The 23,677-nt window shown below is 39.0% G+C and overlaps 1 protein-coding gene and 1 non-coding gene across 2 annotated transcripts in view; both read right to left on the reverse strand.

Moving 5' to 3' along the window:
* The window catches only part of RAB3GAP2 (RAB3 GTPase activating non-catalytic protein subunit 2), a 98,480-nt gene that overhangs the window by 46,290 nt on the left and 28,513 nt on the right, over positions 1-23,677 (reverse strand). Inside the window, exons 3-9 of the mRNA NM_001309159.2 lie at positions 14,076-14,199; positions 13,104-13,185; positions 11,535-11,582; positions 11,381-11,456; positions 10,956-11,057; positions 6,318-6,417; positions 3,954-4,052 (exon numbers count right to left, since the gene is read on the reverse strand). Of these exons, the coding sequence (NP_001296088.1) occupies positions 3,954-4,052; positions 6,318-6,417; positions 10,956-11,057; positions 11,381-11,456; positions 11,535-11,582; positions 13,104-13,185; positions 14,076-14,199 (631 nt within the window). The remainder of the gene's footprint in view (positions 1-3,953; positions 4,053-6,317; positions 6,418-10,955; positions 11,058-11,380; positions 11,457-11,534; positions 11,583-13,103; positions 13,186-14,075; positions 14,200-23,677) is intronic.
* On the reverse strand, positions 1,949-2,022 carry MIR664 (microRNA mir-664). Its single transcript, NR_033068.1, has one exon. It is a non-coding gene; the product is annotated as a microRNA mir-664 (primary transcript).

Genomic DNA, 23,677 nt, shown 5'->3' on the forward strand with positions numbered 1-23,677 from the left:
CAAATGCTCTAAAGCGGGGGGATGCTTGGTGTGTCAGGGGAACAAGGAGATCAGCATGGTAGAACACAGAGGTGGGGGCTGCTAAAGGAGATAAGGTAAAAGAAGTACCTAAACAAGACAACGTCAGGCCTTGTATGCCATTGTAAGGCTTTTGGATTTTATTAGGGATAAGATGGGAAGCCATTATAAGGTTGTGAACAGAAGAGTGACAAAAATATGATTTATATTTCAAAATAATCACATTAGATGCTAACTGGTGAACAGATTGTAAAGAGGGAAAAAAAGGAAGCAGAAAGACCAGTTAGAATTTTTTTCCTCAAAAGTTCAGCCAAGAGATGACAGTGCTTGGACCACTGTGCTAACAATGGCGAAGATGAGAAGTGGTCACATTCAGGACATACTGGGGTAGAGGCAAAAGATGGACTGGATAAAGAACACGAGAAAAAGACAAGAGTCAAGGATGACTCTAAATCTTTTGGTGTGAACACGAGAACAAGAAGAGAGATGATAAGGGAGACAGAAGAAAAAAAGGAGAGAGAGGTCTGATGGGAGGAAATCAAGAATTCTGTTTTGTATATGTTTAGTCTGGACACCCAGGTGGAAACATTCAGTAGGAGTTGGAAAATGAGTATGAAGTTTAAGGAAGAGGTTAGGACTGCAGATAAAAATGGAGATGCTGTGATTTGAATTCTTGTTCTTGTGCTTCTGATTTTTCAAAGTAGGGGGTGGAAATACTTTTTTCTTAAACCTACCCCAATCTGGCTTTCATCTTCACTGTTCCACTTAAACTGCTCATATCAGAGTCAATGAAGAGCTTTATGTTATCACATCCAATGGACTTTCCCCCTTTCTTGAATTCTATGAAGCACTCCACAGTTCACCACTCCCTCCCAAATATATACTGATAATCCAGACTTCCTCTCTGAGCTTCAGACTCATATATTTGACTGTCTACTTGACACCTCCACCTGAACGTATAATTGCATCAGAAGTTAACCTGTGAAGAACATGACTCTCAATTTGTCCACCTCAAATCTCTTTTTTCTCCTTATTCTCATTTCAGTAAACAGTCTAATCATCTACTCATTTGCTCAAATTTAAAAACCAAGAAATCCCCGAATCTTTCCTTTCTCTCATTTCTCAAATCCATCCCTTAGCAAGTGCAAAACATATCTCAAATCTATCTACCTCTCTCCAACTCCACGGCCTCCACCCTAGACAAAGCCGTCTCTCTCTCTTATTGAAACAAACTCCTTACTGGTCTTCTTGCTTTCACTTTTTATTTTACAGTCCTCCCTCTAAAAAGCAGTCAGAGGGATATTTTTAAATATCCGGTACCTAGAATCCATCAACAACATCCACTGCATTCAGGATAAAATCCGAACTCCTCATCCTATGTGATCTGACCCAAGTTCTCACCTCCAATCTTACGTCAGCCCATTTTCCCCTTAACTCTATACAGTCAAGTCCCACTGACCTCCTCTCTGTTTCTTTAACATTCAGGTCTTGAGGCCCCGCAAGCTTACTTCTTTGCTGCTCCTTTCGCTAAGAAGGCTCTTCCTCCACCTCTTTACATAACGGGCTCTTTCTCATCCTTCACGTCTCAGTCTGAATGTCACTTCCCCGGAGAGGCCTCTCCTCATCTGTCTACCTACAGTACCCTCTTCCTTTACTCTCCATCATAACCCTCTGCTTATTTTCCGCATGACCCATACTAACATTTTGATATCACCATATTTATTCATTTGGTTTGTTTATTGGTTGTCTCCACACTACCAGAGTGTAAGCTTGATCAGGGCAGGGGTCCGTCCTGTCTGCCTTGTAATTTCTAGCACCAATATTCGCGCCTGGGACATAACAGGTATTCATTTATTTGTTGAATGCATTTATCACACCTTTATATAAAGACACACATACAATAAAGTTCATTGTACCCTTTTTTTCCGACTTTGTAGGCTAGGAGATAAATGAATAGAGTAATATTTTCTATCCAATCAGTTTTCCTAGCCTGTTTCAATGTTCCAAAGTCTAATTAACAGAACAGGGAAGCTACCCTGAACTGCACTCAACACTTTGGAGACAGCATTTTTATGTTAGCAAAAAAGTAAAGACGAACTGAATGTCTATAATAAGGTATTTATCACAGAGTTTTCCATATAAGAACACACGACAATAAACTAAGGTGGTCTGTGTATCAGATATCTCCTGTTTGACCCTCTAGATTCACACTCCTTCCTTTTCCCCCTGCTTCTCCCAGGGGCCAGTGTGTGTAGATTATGCTGACTTCCACTTGGGTTCAGACAATGGGAAGCCCCATCAGGAGATCAAAGAAAGAAATGAGAACGAAGTCATGGTATCTATTTCCCTGTGACCCTTGAACAGAAGTCATCCTGCTCTTAGGGCGTTGATTTCACTCACTGTCTCCAAGTTCTAGAACTGCTCCCAGCTCTCATCCCTGTAGGTCGGAAAGTGGTTAACAGCTGGGCTGCTCAGAGTCCTAAGATACTGTACTACCCCTTGTGGTTGTCCTTTACCACATCTTTATAAATAGTTTCTGTGTGAATAAAATCCCTTTCAATTATCCCACATCAAGGATGCCATCTGTCTTCTGTTAGGACCCTGATAAAATGCATATTTAGCAAAACTGATGTGAAAAGTTCTTCATAATATGTTGATTAGAAAAAAGACTTTAATATAGTCGGCATTATTTAATCTTATTTATGAAAACACATCTCTCTACATCACCGTACACATATTACACATGCACTTACACACACGTCTGTAAAGATGTTTGTCAAAATGCCAATGGTGGGTATCTCTGGATGGTAGGATTTAAGGGGTATTTTTCCTTTTTCTTTTTCTCTTTATATATTTATGCACTATTTGAATTTTCAACAAGCATATACTATATTGATAAACAGAAAAAAACACATATACATTTTAAAATAGAATTTCCTTCTTCTCCATCCCCATTTCTACTACCTTAATTCAGAAGCCCATTACTCCTTACCAAGATTATTATAGCTTCCTTACTGCACCTAGTTTCTAGTCTTGACCCCGACTCTGCAGCCTCAAAACTTCCACCAGAGTGATTTTTCTAACAGGCTAAGTGATAATATTCTCTTGCTCAGAAATCTTCAATGGTTCTCAAAGTGGCTAGGAGAAAGACCTAAATTCCTCTGCCTAGTATATTAGACTCTTCAAAATCTGCCTCCTATTTACATATGTGGCCTCACTCTTGCCAGCTCACCTTGGCACCTTTTGTTTTTCTGGTACACAATGCACTTCCACCCCAAGCCTACGTACACAGTGGCAGGAATGCCTCCTCTGTGCTTGTTCTGTTGGTCAAGCCCTGCTCATTCTTTCAATCTCAGGTTAAAGTCAACCTCCTCTTCCTGATTTCCCCCAGTGCCCCTGATTTCTCTGCTCCCACCCTAGCTGGTCCACGCATCTACTACCACAATCATTATGCTGTGCTACTATAACTAGTTTCTTACATTTCCTCCAACTAAACTTAGCTGTCCTGACAGCAGGGACCATGTCTTTTCACCTCTGTATTCTCAATGCCTAACACAGTAAGCCCTGAAGTACTGGTTGCAAGAAGAAATCTACTTTTATCTATATTCTGCTGGTCTAAAGGTTACATTTTTAGAAGACTGATCTATACGATAATTACATGGATTAAACTTGTCCACAGAAAAATTAAGTCAAATGGTGAGTGACTTAAAACTGTACAATAATGCTGCTGAGGGCATAACTATTAAAACTGCAACCATTTCCTAGAGACATAAACCTACGATAATCTGTAAGTATGAACTAACTTCCAGGTGTCTCTCTAAAGGGAATGCATTTTCTTTTCACATAAGAATAAACGTACATTTCTAAAATAAGATACTTCAGCAAAAAAAAAAAAAGCAGCAAATTCTGTAAGAATTTGAACTAGTAATGCTTACCAATACTAGCATGATCAATAATAGTGTCAATATCTTGTAGACCCCATTTCTTATAAGCTAACGGTGGTGGCTGTATGTTCTCATTGCCTGATGCTGCAGCTGTCAAAGACAAAAATCAGACAATCCAAACTTAACTACAATGCATAAAATGAAGTTTTATAAAAAAATCATTAAAATTGTGATAACTTGACTTATTACTCTAAAATTTCAACTAATAATAATGAAGCAAGTTAATGTAAAAAGGCATAAAGTGAGATTTATTTATGCCAAGAAAGTGCACATAAAATGAAAACACTACAAGAGTAAGTTGGCTGTCACAGGAGATTTTGGAACACTCAAGTAGTTAGAAAAGACTATTAAAAATTCTAGACTATTACTAAAATTTAAGATGAATTCAAGCTGCAATTGTAGTGAAATAAGCAATTTCTCCCCCTTGAGAAAGACAGTGGATAAAATCCTGGGAACAGCAACCAGTGCCCTATTTGGTGAAAAACTAAAAACCTGATGCTCTATATGCCTGGCAGGAGCACACACACAGCAAGGTCTCTAAGGCAAGTAACTGAGGCCAGGCTTGATAGAAAGATAGCTTAACAGCAACAGCATCGCCAGAAAGAATTAACGCAATGCCGCTGTTCACCTATTTCCACCTAGTGAGTGAGTTATGAGAAAAAAAGCAAGTTACACCTTTTGCCATAGGTTTATGTAAATTCTCATGCATAAGAATACAGCTGGATTCTGGTTGCTTACTCTGGAAAGTGAGGAAAAGTACTTTAATAAAGAAAAATATAATCCTCTTGGGACTTCAGATTTGATAGTAAGGACAAGAAAAGAGAATTTTCCTACATCCCAAAATAAATGTCACAACAATTTGTGGCTAAGTAATCAGAATTCTTTTAGAGCAATTTACAGTAGGAGAGCACTAAGCAGCTTACTTACTTCTTGGGAGACAAAATGGCTTTATGGTATTATACATAACAAAATAAACAGGAATTCAAAAATAGTAAAAATTAAATGCTGACAATACCAGGTATAACACAATTGTCTATTTCTAGTTTATTTTATTGACGGAATTATTATTTACAGAAAACTGCCAGTCTCTTTGGGCACTTATATTAAATGGTGACTATTTTAAATTTTCCCAAGAAAATGACAATGACAGTGGGCTGCATTTAAATAATTTAAAAGATTATGAAAATAGGTATAAAAATTCAAACGAACTCTGACTTTATAGAAAATCTTGTACTGTTAAAGAACCACATAACCAAGACTTCAGGATTTTACCAATCACATCAACCCACTACAAAGACACTGAAAATTTTTCTAGTGCAATGTAAGATGCTGCATTTTTTTCCCTATAGGAAGTTACTTTACACCTTACAGTTTAGTTCTGGATTTATGAACAACCTTTATGAATCTGCAAACACATCCTATTTAACTTATATTTCCAGGCAGCTGTCTAAATCATTTAAGAGTTAAACTTTGTTTTAGGGCCAATAAGGCCCTTCTACCCAAAACCAGAAGAGGAAGTCAGCACTAGTACTGTATTTTCATTGGCTGTAATTAAGGCTTTTCTTCCTCATGTTTGAACATCTCTAAAACTGGGATCTTAAAATTGATGGTGTGTATTTCACTGGCAGCATTTTTGCTTCTTAGTGGTACATAAAATAACAGTGCATCTTATAATCAATAGCATCTTGAATTTAATGAAATACGATATCTTCTTCCAAAGACATAATAGCATCAGAATGTAAACTACAGGTAGTAAAAGTGAGACAGTTTTCACCCCCAACTCTGGAAATAATGTAGTTACCCATATGTACATTACGTTTAGGCCTCTAACTTCTCCATTCAGAAGTGTTCCAAGTTAGCCAAAAGAAACTGATATTCCGCCTGCCATAGGGAAAAATTCCCCTGCACACAGTGGTATCTTTACCCCTAGTGAGGACAGAAGCCATGTAGAATCACAAGACTTTAGAATATTGGCCCCCTAGCTGCTGATCTAGTGAGAAATTTGGTTCCTTAGCTAGATGCAATTAAATTCCTCACCCCAATGTTGATTCTCAACACAGGCACAAATCTCTCTCGTCACGGGCCAAGACCTATCGCTGTGTCAGTGAAGAAAGCCTGTGCTGGTCACACTCTCCACTGGCAAATGTCAAGAGTGGTGATGATTCAGTCCTTGCCATTATCTTACTAAGCAATCTACCCAACAATGCGGTCCCATTTTTACAGCAGCAGGTTTTTTTCCATAAATCTAGTTTGAAAGACCTTTTTAATTTAGAGGACACATTTAATTTTCTAAGTAGGTTAAATTAAATAAGATGAACATCATCAGAAGTTAAATACATCTTACTAAAAAATTACCTTTTGCTACCTGATTTCGACAAGCACGAAGAGATTGAAAAAGGCTAAATCCGTCAATAGTCACAATGGCAGCTGGATACAAGATACTTAACTCTTCATTCTATTAAAGAAGTAAGAAAGAAGAAAATAACACATTTTCATCATAGCCAGATAAGCATATCTGTTTTTCTATTATACCCGAATGTCATGATTAATGAAAAATAAAAAATATGATGACTAAACCACTGTCAACTACCAACAGACGAACAATGTGAGGCAAAGGAACAGTAAAAATAAACGGAAAATTAATTTCAGAATGCGCTTTGGTCAAGGACTTAAATTCTTCTCAAATATGAGCTTTTGTGCATGGTGAATAATACTTTCAGGACAGATGGTGAGATTAACAAAAAAAAGCATGTTTCATAAAAATGAAATATAGTTATTGTGCAGATAGGAACAATACATAAAAGTAGAAAGAAGAAAAAAGGAAACTCATCTGAAATCCCAGACATGTCTCAGTACACATCCTTATACGCTTTTGTATGACACTATACCACACACAGTATTCTATGAAATGTTTTTTATTACTCAATAATATGTCAATGATATTTTTCCATTTCAATAAGTGAGCAAATCACTTTTTGTCATGGCTATGCAGTATTGCATTATATGTACCAAAATTCAGTTCACCACTTCTTACTGATGGACATTGACTTTGGCCTCCTGCTCCCACTCTTGCTCCCTACAGTCTATGCTCCACACAGCCAGCATGATCTTCGTGAGACTGCAAATCAAACCACTCTCCTACTAAAACTCTCCAATGGCTTCCTCCTGCATTTAGAATCAAACCCGAATTCTTTAATCATGCCTGTAAGATCCGGCACATACCTCTAATGTCGTCTCTCCTTGCCCCTTGAATCACCTCAGTGCACCGAACGTGGCTGGACCTTCACCTCCCAGATCTTCACCTGCCTAATTCTTCTGATCACTCAGGTCTCAGCTCAAATGCAGCTACTCAGAGGGGCTGCTCCTGAGCCTCTGTCTCAAATAGCTTCTCCCTTCTCTTGCCACACTGCTATCTCATCAACATGATTACTTCCTCCACAGCACCTATCAGAGACCGGAATCATCTTCGTATCTCTAGTTGTTTATTGCTGGTTTCCCTCCACTATCCCCAAACAGTGAGCTCCATGAAAGCAGGAACCTTGTGTGCCTGGTTCATCAATTAATACATTTTCCTTATTATAAACATCACTGCAATAAACGTTCTTCTGTATGTATCTTTCCACATTACTTTCATGTAAATTCCCTCAAGTGGGTCTACTGGGTCAGGGAGTATTCACAATTTTTGTTTTCATTCACATTATTAAATTGCCTTCAAGAAAGTACCTATCACTTTATACTTCCACCAACAATACATGAGAGTGCCTGTTTCTCCATATTGTCACCAACAGTTTTGTTAATCTTCATCTTTGCCAACCGGAAAGGCAAAAAATTATCCAAATGTAATTGGTTATAGCTCTTAGATTATTATTAAGGTTCAAAATTTTATCATATGCTTTTTGACCAGTTATATTTCTTCTTTTGAGAATTGTCTTGCCCTTTTTCCACTGGATTAGTGGGCTGTTTCAATTTTTAAAAGAGATTTGTGGGTCACGAGGGGTGAGAGCCAGGGGGAAGGCAGCTGACTTGGGTGCTCACAGCTCACATGACCCGTCCACAAGGCCAAGCTTGCGCAGTTCATTGAGCATGACAGTGGAGAGAGAGCCTCCTCATTGCCTTCGAGGAACTAATCACCAGCAAGTCAATTATCTCCAAAAACAGATGGTCTTCCTCAAGATACTAATACAAACATCATGGTCCAAAAGCTACAGAAGTTGTGCTAGGTGACAGAGATCTTTGTGCAGAAGCCACAGAAGTTTCTGTAACATTCTAGAAAGAGATCTCTCTTTGGAATCTTCTCCCGCAATGACCCACTGTCACCCCTACTACACTCATTGCCCCCAAAATTGAACTAGAGGAAATCTGCTCCCATGTTTTTTAATAGATTTGGGAGTACAGAGAAGAAGCAGCCAATATATAAATTGAGGTATCAGATCCAGAGGTGCTTATGCAGCATAGAGAGCAACAACAAAGACTTCTCTCTCCACGTTCAATAAGAATTATTTTTCAGCCAAAAGATTTTCGTCACTCACATAGCAAATAGCAAGCAAGTATTTAAATGATAATTACATTTTTTCCACCAGCTCTAAAAAAAAAAGAGTATTAAAGACATAACCAAGCTTAAAGTGTCTAAAGAATCTTCACCATCCAGAGAATCTGTAGAAAAATGGTAAACAGATCTTGAGAGATAATCTTCAATGAACAGACATCTTTTTAGATTTCCAACAGCTCCTTCTTTGTTTCCTTCAATAGTTTCATCTTCTATCTTTTTATGATGAAGTCTTCAGTTTTATCTACCCATATCCTCTGCTTGGAAGAATTTGTTCCTTATCCATGACTTCAACCACCACCTTCAATCTAGTCTTCGTCCCTAGACAGTAGTTCTGTATCATTGTACATGAACATAAGTGAAGCCATCTTGCTAGGCTAAATGACCGCAGCCCCTCCTCTGTGTGACTACTCACTGCTCTGCACATACTCTAAAAGATTCACATGCTCTCCTGATTTATGGCCTCCGCCTACGTATGTACTCTCCTATAGCCTGATAGATTAAAACTTTGTTCTATGAGTTTCTACCAGGAACAGGCTGACCACAGGCAGGAAACACACCTACAAGATATTCATCACCACTGATAGGAGAAAAGGACAATGAAAGATCCTGGAGTCCGTCATGCCTGAAGGCTGACATTTCTAAACCCACTCCTGCCCATTTTGCCCCTATAACTGCCTCAAGATTCTGTAACCCTGGAAGATGGATTTTTTGAGACATTAGTCACCTGTCTTCCGATTTGCTGGCTAATCGAATTAAAACTTCCTTTCTCGATCCCTAACTCGTTGTCATTAATTGGCTCAGATCACAGGGAGCAGAACGAGCCCATTGTTCGGTAACATCATTACAGGCATACAGGTATTTTCACTTTATTTCCTACCATCATCTCAAACTCAACAAGTCCAAACCAAATTTAATAACCCTTATTTACTGCCAAAGCAGTCCTCTCTTTCAACTTTGTCAATAGCATTCCTCAGGATGGATATCTTAGAGGCAACTCATTTTTCTCTTTAATATCCTACATCTCTACACAATAACTAAGTCCTGTCAATTGTTCCTTTAAAATGATTTTTGTAGTGGTCCTTTCTCTCTTCCCACCACCATTACAGTCCTGGTTCCCAACACTCCATGTCTATTACAGATAACTGAACAAAACAGGTAACTAACTTCCTCAATTCCAGGCACTCACAACTCCAATTCATCCGGAAGAAAGAGTCCTTCAATATCCCTTTGATGACCTCACTTCCTTTTCATAAATTTTAGCAGCTTCATTTCCTGAATCAATTCTGATTTTTACTTGGCTTTCAAATTTATGAAAAATTTGGCCACTCTGGCTATCCAAAAGTTTCTCATATTTTCTAACATAGGTTTCTCTGTTGTCTCATACATAGTCCTACATTTGAACCTTCCTTCATTTCTCTCCTTACTACCTAAAATTCTTTCCCCTCATTTCCCATTAACTAACTAAATTCCATACCCATTATTCAAAGCTTAGTTCAAATCTTGCCCCCTCAATGAAATTTTCTTTTATTGTCCTAGTCTTAACGGAGCTCCCCTTTCTCCAAATTTGTAGAGAATCTAGTCTGTCCATATAAATTAGCAATTAATTAGGTATTGCTTTATATTACTGATTAGCTCATTCATAGGTATTAACAGGTATTAGTCTAGTCTCTCTTACTAGATTGCTAAGTTTCTTCTATAGCTTCAGTCCCTATAGCTCCAGTCCTTCTATCATACAATTTAAGTTGACATAGGCACACAATATATACATCTGTTTACTTGAAATCTTTTGAAGGCAGAGTAGCACAAAGAAGGATGGCATACTGTATAGTTTTGATTATGTGAGCCAAACAAAAGCACATTGCTTTATGTGGCTCTACATTTATTTTTCGACTGTGAGATAATCAAAATCTCACACAGTACCTAGGAAGAAATGAAAACTGTGGAGAGCCTTAGATACTAAACAGTATTATTTTCTGTCAAGACCTTCAATAAATATAAAATATTTTCCACTATAAACAAAAACTTAACAACCACTTTTCTGAGAAACAGGTAAGTACAATGTAGTAGAAGTATTAATAGTAAGGCCAGAACTTTTTTCTTTCACTCTGTATAACTCTGATACCTAAATCCAAATAAAAAAGATATAAAGTTATATAATACCGCATTTTTGCCTTAAGTAGAAAGCTTTACCTTAATAAGAAAGCTTTTTTGGCTTCTGACTAAAGTGTTTTATTTTACTGTAGGACAAAACATACAATATTTCATTAAGTAAAAGCAACACTGGTATTCTTTACTCAGCTATAAATAGGTTATATTTCTAGAACATGACAGCACAGCGAACTGTGCCACAGACAAGGGTATCTTTAAGTTTTCAGCCAATCAAGAGGGAAGAAGCTACTTCAAAGTAAAGCTACTGTTACTCTGAACACACTCTTTTATACTACCTGCTCGGTCACGCCAGGATGCCGTGGGATTTCATAGGTTCTGCATTTAAGCTGTAGCACTGGGTCCTCATTCAAAAGCTGTGCAAGCAAGAGGACACCACTCTAGGAGGAAGCACAGAGAAGAGCCCTGATCGTCTTCTTACCAATATACCTGAACAGGTATGGCCAGCAGAGAGCATCATTTCCCCAGCACTGTTTCATGGAGACCAGCGACTCTCTTTTTAGAAGAATACAGCTTCTCTTCTCTATAGCTTCTACCAGAACTTTCCACCACCACCCTGCTCCCCCCACCAGCCTCCACACCCATCAAGTATCAACTACACATTCCCAAGCAGCATCTAATGAGTCACAAATGGGTACCGTGGGGAGGGATGACTAGGTATCCCCGTCAGCTGGTGTTTTCTGAGTGCTGAGCACCGACTCACCTCGGTGTAGAAGCGCACGTAGCCTGAGGTAAAGCCCACCACAATGCAGGTCCAGTCAGGACGGCCAGTGGAACTCCTGTAACAGACGAAATTTATCACCTTCACGGCTCAGAAATCAAGGCAAAGAAAACGAATAGCTCTTATTTATCCTTACCTCTTTTGGCTTGCAAGTGGGATACATAGAGCACTGGTTACACATTCCCTGAAAACAAAAACAAAATGATATGCTTATCTAATGGATTTATCAATCACTTTTAATTCTCTGTAATTTAGTGTTAAAGGGCAGTAAGCGGAAGATGAGCTCTGCGGACCACGTTTATTCAATGCAAAATGTCAAAAATATAGTAAAACTCTACCATAAGTAGGGTCAAAAATTCATTCACATAAAAGGTAATGTCACATTCACTTGAGGTTAATAAAAAGCAGTATTTTTCATTCTGTATTGTCATGAAAAGCAGGAGAGTAAAAAAAAGCAAAACTTTACTATACACAACTGATTACATAGAGAACTGAGAAAGTATCAACTGATCACCAGGCTGTCATTTCCCACTGGCCCCCTCTCCTCCACATCAGCTAAGAACTCGGGCAGAGGGTGGCAGGAAGTGTCAATCACATTTCTGCAGAGTACACTATGCTAGAGACTTACTGTATTTCCAATTGGTTGGCTGCTTCTTTTATATTTTGCAGAAACTGCCCCTGATGACCTATTTCTAAGCACATGCTAGGTTGGATGTTCTTTAAGGGATTTTTTTTCTGACATGTAGATCTGAAAAATTTGTCAGGAGCTCAGAGACCAAGGCTCAAAATTAAAACAGCTTCAACTGACTGACGCTTATTTAACCTGTCAAACCTCAGGACCATCACTAGCTAATCCAAGAAATCACGAACACTCTTGACCCATCCATCCTTTTAGGTAATCAATGAACAAAATTTAATCTTTTTGTTTGTTGTCTTTAAAGTAATCGAATCATTATGTTTGCTTTGCATTTCTGACAGAAATTAAATGTCTTCACAATGCTTAGACTAAATGACATAAAGAGAAGTATTATCATTTACTTTGATAAGAGTAGAAAACATTTCACTGAGCATCTGCAATGGGCCAGGCACACACTATAGCCTTCCATCTGGTTGTCTTTTATATAAATTCAAAGTCTGAAGAATCTTCTTCATTCTGATCATGGTTTTCAGTTACAAAAATTTAACTGGAAACAGTTTTTGGCTCCAGGTTGCAGGCTAGCAGCTCCATCATGTAACCACACTAGAGATCTGGTTTTAAAACTTACTGGGTCAGTAGGAAACCTGAATATACCAACTCGCATTTGTGAAGTCTTTATGAGTTTAAGGATTAATGTAGCACTGTCCCCTTCAAGTACGAGCCCAGTGCTGGCAAAGCAGAGAAGACAATGACTGCCCTTGACTTTCTGGCTGAATGAAGTTAGTAATGGAGAACAGAGTGAAAAGACAAAATGTGGCAAGGATGTTATGGGATTCTCTCTGAACTCTTCTTCAAATCCTCTCCAAATGAGCATTTTTTTAAAAGTAATCACATGATGAGTAAAATTAAAATTTGCTGACTGAATCATGCTCTACAATCTCTAAAGTTGGGAAGAATATACATTTACTAAACATTCCAAACGATGAAGCTTTTTAATAGATTCACTTACAAGTCAAACAATTTCACGTAGCCATTTAACACAGAGACAAAAAATTAACTGGTACCTACCCTTCTTCAACGTTCAAAGACCCACTCCAGCCAACAGCAAACTGCATTTCTTCCTTTCCTTTATCACTATATTTCCATTTTGCTGAAAAAGTTAAGTTATATAAAATAACTTTAACTACAGCACACTACAACAGTAATTTCTAAATTTCACTCTTTCCCTTTAGAATGATGAGGACAAAGTTTATTTGTTCTGTATTAATTGATTTGGGTCTTTTCAGAAGCAAATATAAGATAATGTTTAAAAAATTCTGTAAGATTTTAATAAAGTTCTATCAGTCTCCTAGCATTCAGTCTCTCCTTCCTCCAATTAAATCAATATCATGCTGTCACAGTTCTTGCAGAATAAACTTATTAATTCTTATGTACCACTGACATTTTATTTATAACACTACTTTTATCTTCAGATGGCAGAGAATATTTATCTATTAGATTTATGCTACTAGAGAGTAAATCTGCTTTGTAAGGCCATCTCATAAGCATTTTAAATAGGTTTTCATATCCTACGTACGCCCAAACTTCAACTGTAATCAACAAAAATTATGACCTGAGAACTTATGCCCCAAATAGGAAATTACACTGTGAGTTTTCAAATTATAGTTGAAAATCACCTCACTCACATTATCACACACTAAGAAGGGGTCAGCGACCTTTTCAGTTCTAACTGCCCCTTACAAGAACTGTACCATGCCCAGTACTGCCTCTGCAGCACCACAGAGAGACAGCTAAAGTATCTGCAGCCAGGAAAGAAAGAAAGAGAGAGAGAAGACACAACAGAAAGGAAAAAGAAAGAAAAAAGAGAGAGAGAAAAATTTTAAAAAGGATTTAAAAAGTGTTACATAATATATAAAAATAAACTATAGAATGCCACCATATAACACATACAATGGAAATAACATTTTTTCTTCCTACTTAATCCATTTTCTGCTCTATTCTACACATTAAAATAAAGGCCACTGAAAAGAGAGTACTTACGCACTAGAAATACAGCTTTTTGCTCCCGAGCTATAACCATCAGATCATTGGTTGGAGATAAGGATAAAACACAATCTTGAAGCCAGGAGGTTTTCTGTGTTTTGCAAGTATTTCCTTCTTCTTCCTGTGGGTAAAATGACAAGTAGTGTGTAGGGAAAAGTATCGAGAGAATTTCAACTCAGCTGGTCTGCCTTGGGGAGCAAGGGAGAAAAAAAAAAGGAAAAAGAAATCTTCCCAATTCTTTTACAAAGTCTCAATAATATCCCTATCAAAGCATGTCAAAGGGAGCTGGCCCAGTGGTGTAGTGGTTAAGTTCACGCACTCCGCTTTGGTGGCCCAGGGTTCACAGGTTCAGATCTCAGGCACAGACCTAGCCTGTTCATCAAGCCATGCTGTGGCATCCCACATAAAATAGAGGAAGATTGGCACCGATGTTAGCTCAGCAACAATCTTCCTGATAAAATTTTAAAAAAAGGTCAAAGATGACCAACAATCAAAAATATCCACGACAAACAAATCTCAGTTTTAACCATTAAAGCAAAAAATTTAAATATAAACAAATATAAACTCACAAGACATTAAAGAAAGTCACATAGGGATCACTCCAGGAATGACTCAAGAAATTTAGTAAATAATCCTATTCCAGAGAGATAGTTAAGGTATCTGTAGCAAAGAAAAAAATTATCTAATGCTTACGTCTGTAGGATCTGTAAAAGTTTTTGATAAATTTGACACTTTTTTATTTTTTCTTTGACTTGAAAGGTGTTTCAATTTTTTAACTGAAAATTTATTTATTATATAGGTAAAGCCTCATGGTTAAAAATTCAACAGACCTAAAAAGGTCTTCTTTGAAGTGTCTCTCATACTCCTGTACTCTAGCCACCCAGCTGTTCAGTCTAGAGACAACCAATGTCATCAGTTCTTGTGTGTATTTCTGGAGAAACATTTTATGCACACACAAGCAAATACATTTACTACCCTTTCCCCTTTTTTCTTACACAAATGGTAGCATATTCTATACATCTATATTTTTTTCTCTTAGTGTATACCTTAGACAATGCCACATGAAGTTTATATTCTAATGGCTACATAGTATTCTATTATATAGATACAGTGTAATTTATTTAACCAGCCCCTTATTGATGGACATTTGTTTTTTTTACCTTCTTTTGCTGTTACAAACTATGCTACAACGAATAAGTTTACACCTTTGGCAGTTTGTGTGGGAGTCTATCAGTAGGATAAATTCTTAGAAGTGAAATTACTGGGTCAAAAGGAATCTGTAGTAGTAAATTTACTAGGTATTCCCAAATTGTGCTCCATGGAAGTTGTGTTAATTCACAATCTAACCAGCAAGTTTTGAAAGTCCTTGCTTCCTCATAGTTTTCAAAAGATGCTTTAACTCTGGATCTTTGTCAATCTAACAGATGAAAAGTGGTATCTCAGTATACTGCATTCCTCTTATGAATGAGAACAGCCGTTTTCTCATATGCTAATGAGTCTTTTCTATGAACAGTTTGTTCCTCTCCCTTGCAGATTTCCTGTTGGGTTGCTCTTTTTCTAATTGATGTGTATACACTCTTTACGTATAAGGAAAATCGGCCCTTTGAACGTGAGAGTTGCAAATAGATTTTCCAGTCCATGTGGTAGCCGAATTTTTTCTATGCAGAAAATTTTTAATGTCCTCTAGTTCTCAATCTATTCTCTTACAGCTTCTAAGTTTTATGTCACACAGACTCCTACCTTTCTGAACTCTACTGAATGGCTTTTAGACTGAATTAACGAGAGGGGTAGAGGGGGGGAAGAGATGCAGGCTATTTTCATTTGTTTTTAATTTACACATTTATGCTTTTTTAAAACTTTCAATAAGCATGCCTTAGTAGCATAACAAAATTTAAAAGATTTTAAGAACAGAAAATCACCCTAGTCAGAAATATTCTGGTAGCATTTCTAGGAAAGATGAACCATTTCTTGCTGAGAAACTATCAAAGAAATGTTTAAAAGGTAAGCAGGGTGCACCCTCTCCTGAAAGACAGGGAGAAGAGTAAAATTGGCAAAAATCCCTTCTTTTAGTAAAGCTCCATTTTAAAGGAATTTTCCTATCTTGCTCTTTTTAATATATTTTTCTACAGACAAATTAGGGAGAAAATTACCCCCTAAAGATAAAAGTTATAAGATAAAAGTTAGTTGTAGTAAATTTCTCCCTGGACTCACAATTTCTGCCACAGAACACAGTCTCTGTTTAGCCAGCTCTCACTCAAGACGTCTCACAGTGGCTTGGCTGTCAGCTGAGGCAACCCCCTCCCCCCAACAATTCCCTCTCCAGCAACTGAGACCCCATTTACACCAACTCTGAGGTTCAGGGCCTGTCAAGTGAATAGAGGCTCACCTTCAGGTAGGAGGCAGGAGCAGGGCAAGTCACACAGGGATACTATTTAGGTATCCGTGTTTGATAAGAAATGAGGGGGGGGTCTGAAACACTTTGGCTGGTCTCTGACTCTCACCCTAAGAGTTCCATCTCAATGAAACAAAAAAGAATCAAAACATGTCCCAGAAAAGGGAACACAGCCCTAATTTTGTCAAGTTCAAAACAAAATAATTTGAAAAGATAATATTGATACAAATGAGTTTCATCCTTTTATCACACTGCCAAAATTATGTTCAAACAGCAAATCCTGAAAATTTTCTAAAAGTAAGTTTTCAATAAAGAAGATTACTTCTGTTTTCGTCCTATGTTTTCAAAATAATGCCACGAACAAGTATTAGATCTGTAAGTTTATGTTGGCTGAAAAGACAAGGAGTGAAAGAAATTCAAAGATGGAAGGCATTTAAAGACCAACTGGTCCAAAACCTCACTTTACAATAACGCGAACAGAGTCTCAGGGAGGTTCAGGGATGTGCTCATCCTGCCACAGAATCAGCGTGGGGGCCCCAACCAGCACCCAGGCCTCCCGACTTTCAACTCAGGTGGTCTTTCCCTTCTAACACCCTGCTCCTCTCGGCGGTTAGCTGGAACAGCTCTTTGAGAAGCCTGCCTTCACTTGGGATTTGACTGTAGTCTTACAGCCAAGGAAAGGCCTTTTCCTAAAGAGAACTATCCTATTACTTATCACTTTACACCAGGTTAATCTTTCTGTAGTTCTTTGAACTAGTTTAGAGCTGTAAGAAATGACTCAAACATGTGAGCCAGCATACTCGAGGCATTTCTTTAAGTTCCCCTTTAAAAATACTTTTCCCCTCTTATTTGTCTTTTCATCTTAAGTTCCAGTTCCTTTGGCAACTCCATCCTACTCTGACTTTTATCTTGTATCAAACTTATTGCAATTAAAAGTCTTACTATTCTATTACCTACTTATTCTGTGATTGCATTTCTCTCACCTTAGACTAGAAGGCATTTAACTGGCAAAGCCTACGCTTTCTATACTCCTCAACTGCACACGCAGCACAGCCCACTAGTAGTACATATGTGTGAATAACAGCATTCCCATCTCTCCTTACTTGTAGCCACAAAGATACCTGAATAACCTATTATTTATTCTTGCACAGGGAACTGTATGACATGAGCAACTGATTCAAAGCTGGTATCCTTCAGCAACAGTATCCTTAGTAATGTTTTCCCCTAAGTAGCACCAAGATTTAACAGTTCAAGATTCTGGCTGACTTATCCATAGTAGGTACAAGTAAGAGAGATCTAAGAAGGGACAGAACACTACCCTCTTGGTTGGGTCTAGAACTCAGGGTAAATTATGATCAAGTTCTGTCTGCCATCACCTCAGCAAATGGACTGCAAGTGACCCCAAAAGCAAACATGAATTTACCCCACGAGAACTAACCAAGATGAAAGCATGGGAAACAGATATCACCTACCTGGAAGCAAATTCAGAGAAACTACTCCACAATGATTGGTTACATCCCTATTCCTGCTTAGCCATCTCATAAATGTACCTTTTTAGTAACATGAATCCAGAAAAAAAAACTTCATGTGAATTAGCATTCCAGTTTTCTGTCACTTTTCACTGCATTTTCTTTTCTACGCCCTCTCCGCCTCTCCATCTTTCCCTGTGACTGTGGTTCTAAAAGCAGACCCTCCTAGTTCGCCCCAGTAAAGCTGGACATGTACAAGTAGGAATTCCATATACTGAAAATAGGTTAGAAAGTATCATCATATGATTATGTTACATATTATATTATATCATATATTATAACATCATATCATCACTAGGATTTGCTGTGTCATAAAATTCTACAACTACAGCTTTAGTCTTCTGCTTGAGAATGATGCTAGCTTGTCAGGAAATGCAATGGTGTCATGCTCTTATTACAAGCTCAATAGCTATTTTGATCCACAGACATGGTGGGGGACCACAAGTTTCTGGTCACATGTAATTCTGAAGAAACTATTCTTTGTGAATAAGGCACAGTATTCAATGTATCAGATTCAGTAACATGAAAGCCTCTAAGGATAATAACCAAAACAAATAATAATCTTAAAATTATAAACAGAGGTAAAAATACGTTGTTTTGCCCTAACTAGTTGTTTCTCCATAAGCTTACTTAGCTGTTTTGCCCCCAGCAGTGTAAATTTTACCAGAATATTATGAAGCAAACTTAAAAACTGAAAACCACTGGGAGTGCGGGTGGGAGAAGAAATCTTACTTAAATCAATTTTCTTTCACTCAATCCTCAAAAAGAAAAAGGAAATCCCTTGGTACATCAGGGTGACGCATCAACAGTGAACACACTATATATGAGAGCAAACAAAGAACAAAAGGATGGAAAAGGCCAGGCCCTAAACTGCTACTTTGTGTCCAAGCAATTTGACGAGTAGACATCAGGCCATGGTAACTTGAAATCTCTCCTCATGATAAAGAAATCCTCTGGCGCCATCCTAAGCAGAGGACAGTGGGCCTATCAACAGGGGTCTGAGCCAGTGTGTGTGTGGGTCTGGGCATCTGGCTCAAGAGGAATGAGGCAGGCATGACGCTGGTGATTCAGATGATGTTCATAGCACCATCTGCCAAACATTACAGTGTGCCAGACACTGAGTTAAGCGCTTTACGCATGGATCCGACTTAACTCTCACAGTAACTCTATAAAGAAGGTTCTATTATGACCTGAATTTGGAGATGGAGAAACAGAGACTTATCAAGATAACGTCCCCAGGTTACACAGATGGAGCAGGGATTTGAATCCAGGTACTGGAGTTCAATTGCATTGCCAATCCTCTGTGCTGCTTCCCACGCTCTGCTGCATGGGAAGCTGGGCCCTATAAGCAAATCTGCCCCAGTACCTTTAAATTTTACCTGCTCTGCTACTCTCCTTGCTGGTGTGACTTTAGGTGACCAGGTATAATGCCTGCAGCTGTGGATCCAAAATTAAGAGGGTGACAAAAAGCTCTACTCCACTTTTAGATTAAAAAACTAGTGCTCCCCATTCATTAAAAAAATAAAGAGGAACTGGCCTGGTGGCATAGTGGTTAAGTTTGCACGCTCCACTTTCAGCAGGCTGGGGTTAGTGGATTCAGATTCTGAGCATGGACCTAGACACCACTCATCAAGCCATGCTGTGGTGGCATCCCACATACAAAATAGAAGAAGCCTGGCACACATGTTAGCTCAGGGACAATCTTCCTCACACACACACACAAAGAATAAAGAAGAAGTGACATGGAGTATGCAGGTCTAACCTAGTCTAACTCAGCCAAATGGCTCATTGAAGTAACCTTGTTTGCAAAACGTGATCATGTATTTAACATTAATGTCTCTTTTTAAAGAGAGCCATGAAATAGACCCCTTCCTTTAAACATAAACACTGAATACCTGATTGACATATATGGAGTATTTATCAAATTTAAAGGGTCATGAATAGTATAAGAAATGGTAAGAAACATAAGAGCAAGCTCTACCTTGCAAGTACTAAAACCTTACTGGTGGTTTAATGGTTCAGCTCAGGGTTTCTCAACCGTGGCACTATTGACATTTAGGGCTGAAAGATTATTGTGGGGGCTGTCCTGTGCATTGTAGGATGCTTAGCAGCATCCCTGGCCTCTAGCCATCAAATACCCACAACACTCTCCCAGATGTGACAACCACAAATGTCTCTCGACACTGCCAAATGTCCCCTGCAGAACAAAATACCCACAGTTGAGAACCATTGGTTTAGCTGAATAAGAAACATTTTAAAATTCTTTTTTTTTAAAGGCATGCTTTTTGGTGAGAAACACTGTCCTGGAGCTAACATCCGTTGCCAATCTTCCTCTATTTTGTATGTGGGACATCACCACAGCATGGCTTGATGTGTAGGTCCACACCAGGGATCTGAACCTGCTAACCCCAGGCCACTGAAGCAGAGCATGAACTTAACCACTACTTAACCACCACCAGGCCAGCCTCTAAAATTTTTTTTAAACCAATAAATTAACTCACTAAGAAATTGTAGTAGTAGACACAAGCCGGTGTGATCAAAGAGCCTGGAACTGCTAGTCTATCCCTCAAACACGTCACCATCTCTCTCACCAGCTGACAGGATTATATAATCTTATAAAGAAATGGAAGGAACCATGGAGATCATTTGATTCGAACTCGTCATTGTCCAGAAAAGGAAACCAAGGCCTGGAAAGAATAAGTGGATTGTCACTAATCACATGAATGCCATAGGTAATAAATTTAAAGCAACATATACTCATATTGGACTCTTTCCTTAGCAACTCTGGTTCCTTACCTCTAAAATCAGGGGACTGGACAAATAATACAAATAAGAGGAAGAATGAGGAAATGGCCTGTGGGTCAGAATCCCTGAGGAGGACTGGATCCTCAATGGGCTCACATCTTTCTCTCACCCTGCTTTAATCTGTCCTGCACAACACTCTCTCAGAAATGCTCCAGAAGGGCTCACACCTCTATGTGCTAGCACTGCGTTAGGACAGAAAGACAAGAACAAAAAAAGTCCCTGTCCTTCATGCTCTTCCATCCTCTGGGAAGACAGATGGATACATACACAGGAGTCAGTCAGGGCGGCACATGGGAGGGTCAGCAGACCAGACTGGGACTGGGAGGGTGGAGTGTCCGTTTCAGAAAAAAATCTTCCTGCTGGAAGGAAGTTCTACGCTAAGTTCTGCTGATAAAGTTGAAAGCAGCCAGCAATAAAAGGGACAGGGCATGGCAGGAGAGAGGAAGAGGAGGTGGACATTCTCAGCAGAGGAAATATTCCCAGACCAGCCCCCTGCGTCCTGTCTCTCTAGGAAACCTTGAGCTCAGCTTACTCAAAGGCCTCGAGGGAAGGGAGTCCACGTGAGGAGGTGCTGCCAACGCGAGGTCCAACAGCGGAAAGGCACAGATGCCCTGCAGGGCAGGCCGGCGACGAAGACCTCGAACACGCTGTGCTGAGGGGCTCATAGCCATCTTGAAGGATCCGGGAGTCCCCAGAGGATTTTCTGAGCAGTGAAGCTAACTGGTCATATCTGCTCTCCTCAAATGTCCACATTTTTAAACTTTCAAAAAAACTTCAACTAGTAGCAATAAAAATGACTTTACATCCCATCTGATTTAGCCACTTCCTCCCCTGCTTCCTCCTAACCACCTCCCCGCCTCGCAAAACTGAGACAAAAGTTACCCAAAATAATACCTACCCTTGACAAACTGGGATGACTCCAAAATTTTTTAATTCTATTTCATTATTTTAAAAGTGCTGGTCAAGACACAGTAAACTGATTTCACCACAAGTCACGATACGCAGTTTGAAATACACCGCTCTAAGCCAAGGTTTCTCACCCTCAGCACTGGTGACACTTTGGGCAGGGTCGTTCTTCATTGGAGGGTCTGTCCTGTACACTGCAGGATGTTCAGCAGCCTCCCTGGCCTCTACCCACTAGAGGCCAGTAGTACCCCCAGCGTGACAACCAAAACTGTCTCCAGACTTTGCCTAATGTGCCCTGGGGGGCAAACTGACCCTGGTTGAGAACCACTGCTCTAGGCAATAGAGGGTACAGCAAGGCAAGGGCTGGGCCAGTGAGCCCTAACTTAGACTGGGGTCAGGGCGCAGCTCAAAACACCAGGGTAGGGCGCAGGGGAGGGCTCACAGCAGAAACACAAACCAAGAATAAGGAGTGTGGGTTCCTCTCAGATTTTTCAGGGGCGTGGGGCCTCAAGTCCAAGCACAAGTAACTGGACAAAAGTGTTGGTATAGAAGAGACAGGGAAATCCACTCTCCAGGCTGGATGGCAACGAACTAGTATTGGGTTTTACAGCGAAGCCTGATTTCCAATTCCCATCGAGAAGCTCAGGCAGGAAAGAGGGACTAAAAAAACGCTCTGTGAAGCCAAATACAGCATCAGCACAGATCTGTTGGCTGACAAGATGCAAGGTCATTTTGTTTTGTACCATAAAGGCATGTGCCTGACAATGAGGTTTTCTGAAAACCTCCCCCACAATAATAGGGCCCACAGTCACTAAGACTGTTCCCTTGAAGCTACTGATCCTAAAATAATACCATCATTTGACAAGGCGGTTAATTCCCCAAGTGAGGTGTAAAATTCACAAAAGGCAAAAACAGTACCAGCTTGGCTTTCCACAAAAACTGGCACCCACCTAGCTACCAAAGTTAACATTAAATGCATCCATTAGCCATAAAACATAACCCCCGTGGGGTGAGGGGGGGCTGGCCGAATGCATAATTTTTATTTTCGTGTGGCCTAAACTTCAAGGATTTTTCTTTGAACTGAGACGAGTAAAAATTTTTCTTAATCCACACAAATAGGGAAGCTACCAATGTGGATTACAAAAAGGAATTCTTCCTAAACAACTAGGGCTATACCACATATTTCTTAAAATTTCTTTCTTTTGATTTTAAGCCCACAAATTTGTTAAGTGATTATTCTTTCACAACATATTAGACAGTAAAATTGCAGTAATTTAACCAGGCTTTCAATTCTTGCTGGTCACTATAGAGGCTGGTGAATTATCACTCTGCAAACACAGTAGCAAATTCTTTTTGGTTTATCGGTTACTGTGGTGACTAGATAGCCATTGAAATAGCAAGAATAGTTTTTCAAAGCTTTCAACTTTAGTATAATTAGTCTATCATTTGCAATTTATATTGTCACTGTCATTGTGCTAACTTTCATGGACATTTACACATTATGGTAGTACTAGTAAAATCCAGTATAATCAAGGGGCTGTTAGTACCTTCACAGTAATTCTCAGCAGTTTTCAATCTAAATCACAGAAATAAAAGTCATCTACGCTTTTTAAACCAAGAGACATAAGTGCTTCAGCAATTTTGAAACACAAAAGTAACACTATATAAATAGGTTTTTCTTGTTTTTCTAGACTGCTGTCAACATGTGTAACATTGATGTTTCTCAAACTTTTTAGTAGCAGGACTTTTTACTCTTAACAAAATCTTATACAAAACTTCAACAAATGAAACAGAAAAGCAGAGACAGGAGCTCTACAGCACCTCTGCAGAGCCCTGGAGTTCTATCTCACACAGGACAAAAAGTACTGGTCGTGCCACTTTCCAGACCAGAGACTGACATTCTCAAATGAAAGATCTTAAGGTCTTTTCAAAATTAAAATGGGGCAAGGCAAGACCTCTTTCTAAAA

The sequence above is a fragment of the Equus caballus genome, chromosome 30 (assembly GCF_041296265.1).
Source record: "Equus caballus isolate H_3958 breed thoroughbred chromosome 30, TB-T2T, whole genome shotgun sequence".
In the NCBI taxonomy this organism is placed as follows: domain Eukaryota; kingdom Metazoa; phylum Chordata; class Mammalia; order Perissodactyla; family Equidae; genus Equus; species Equus caballus.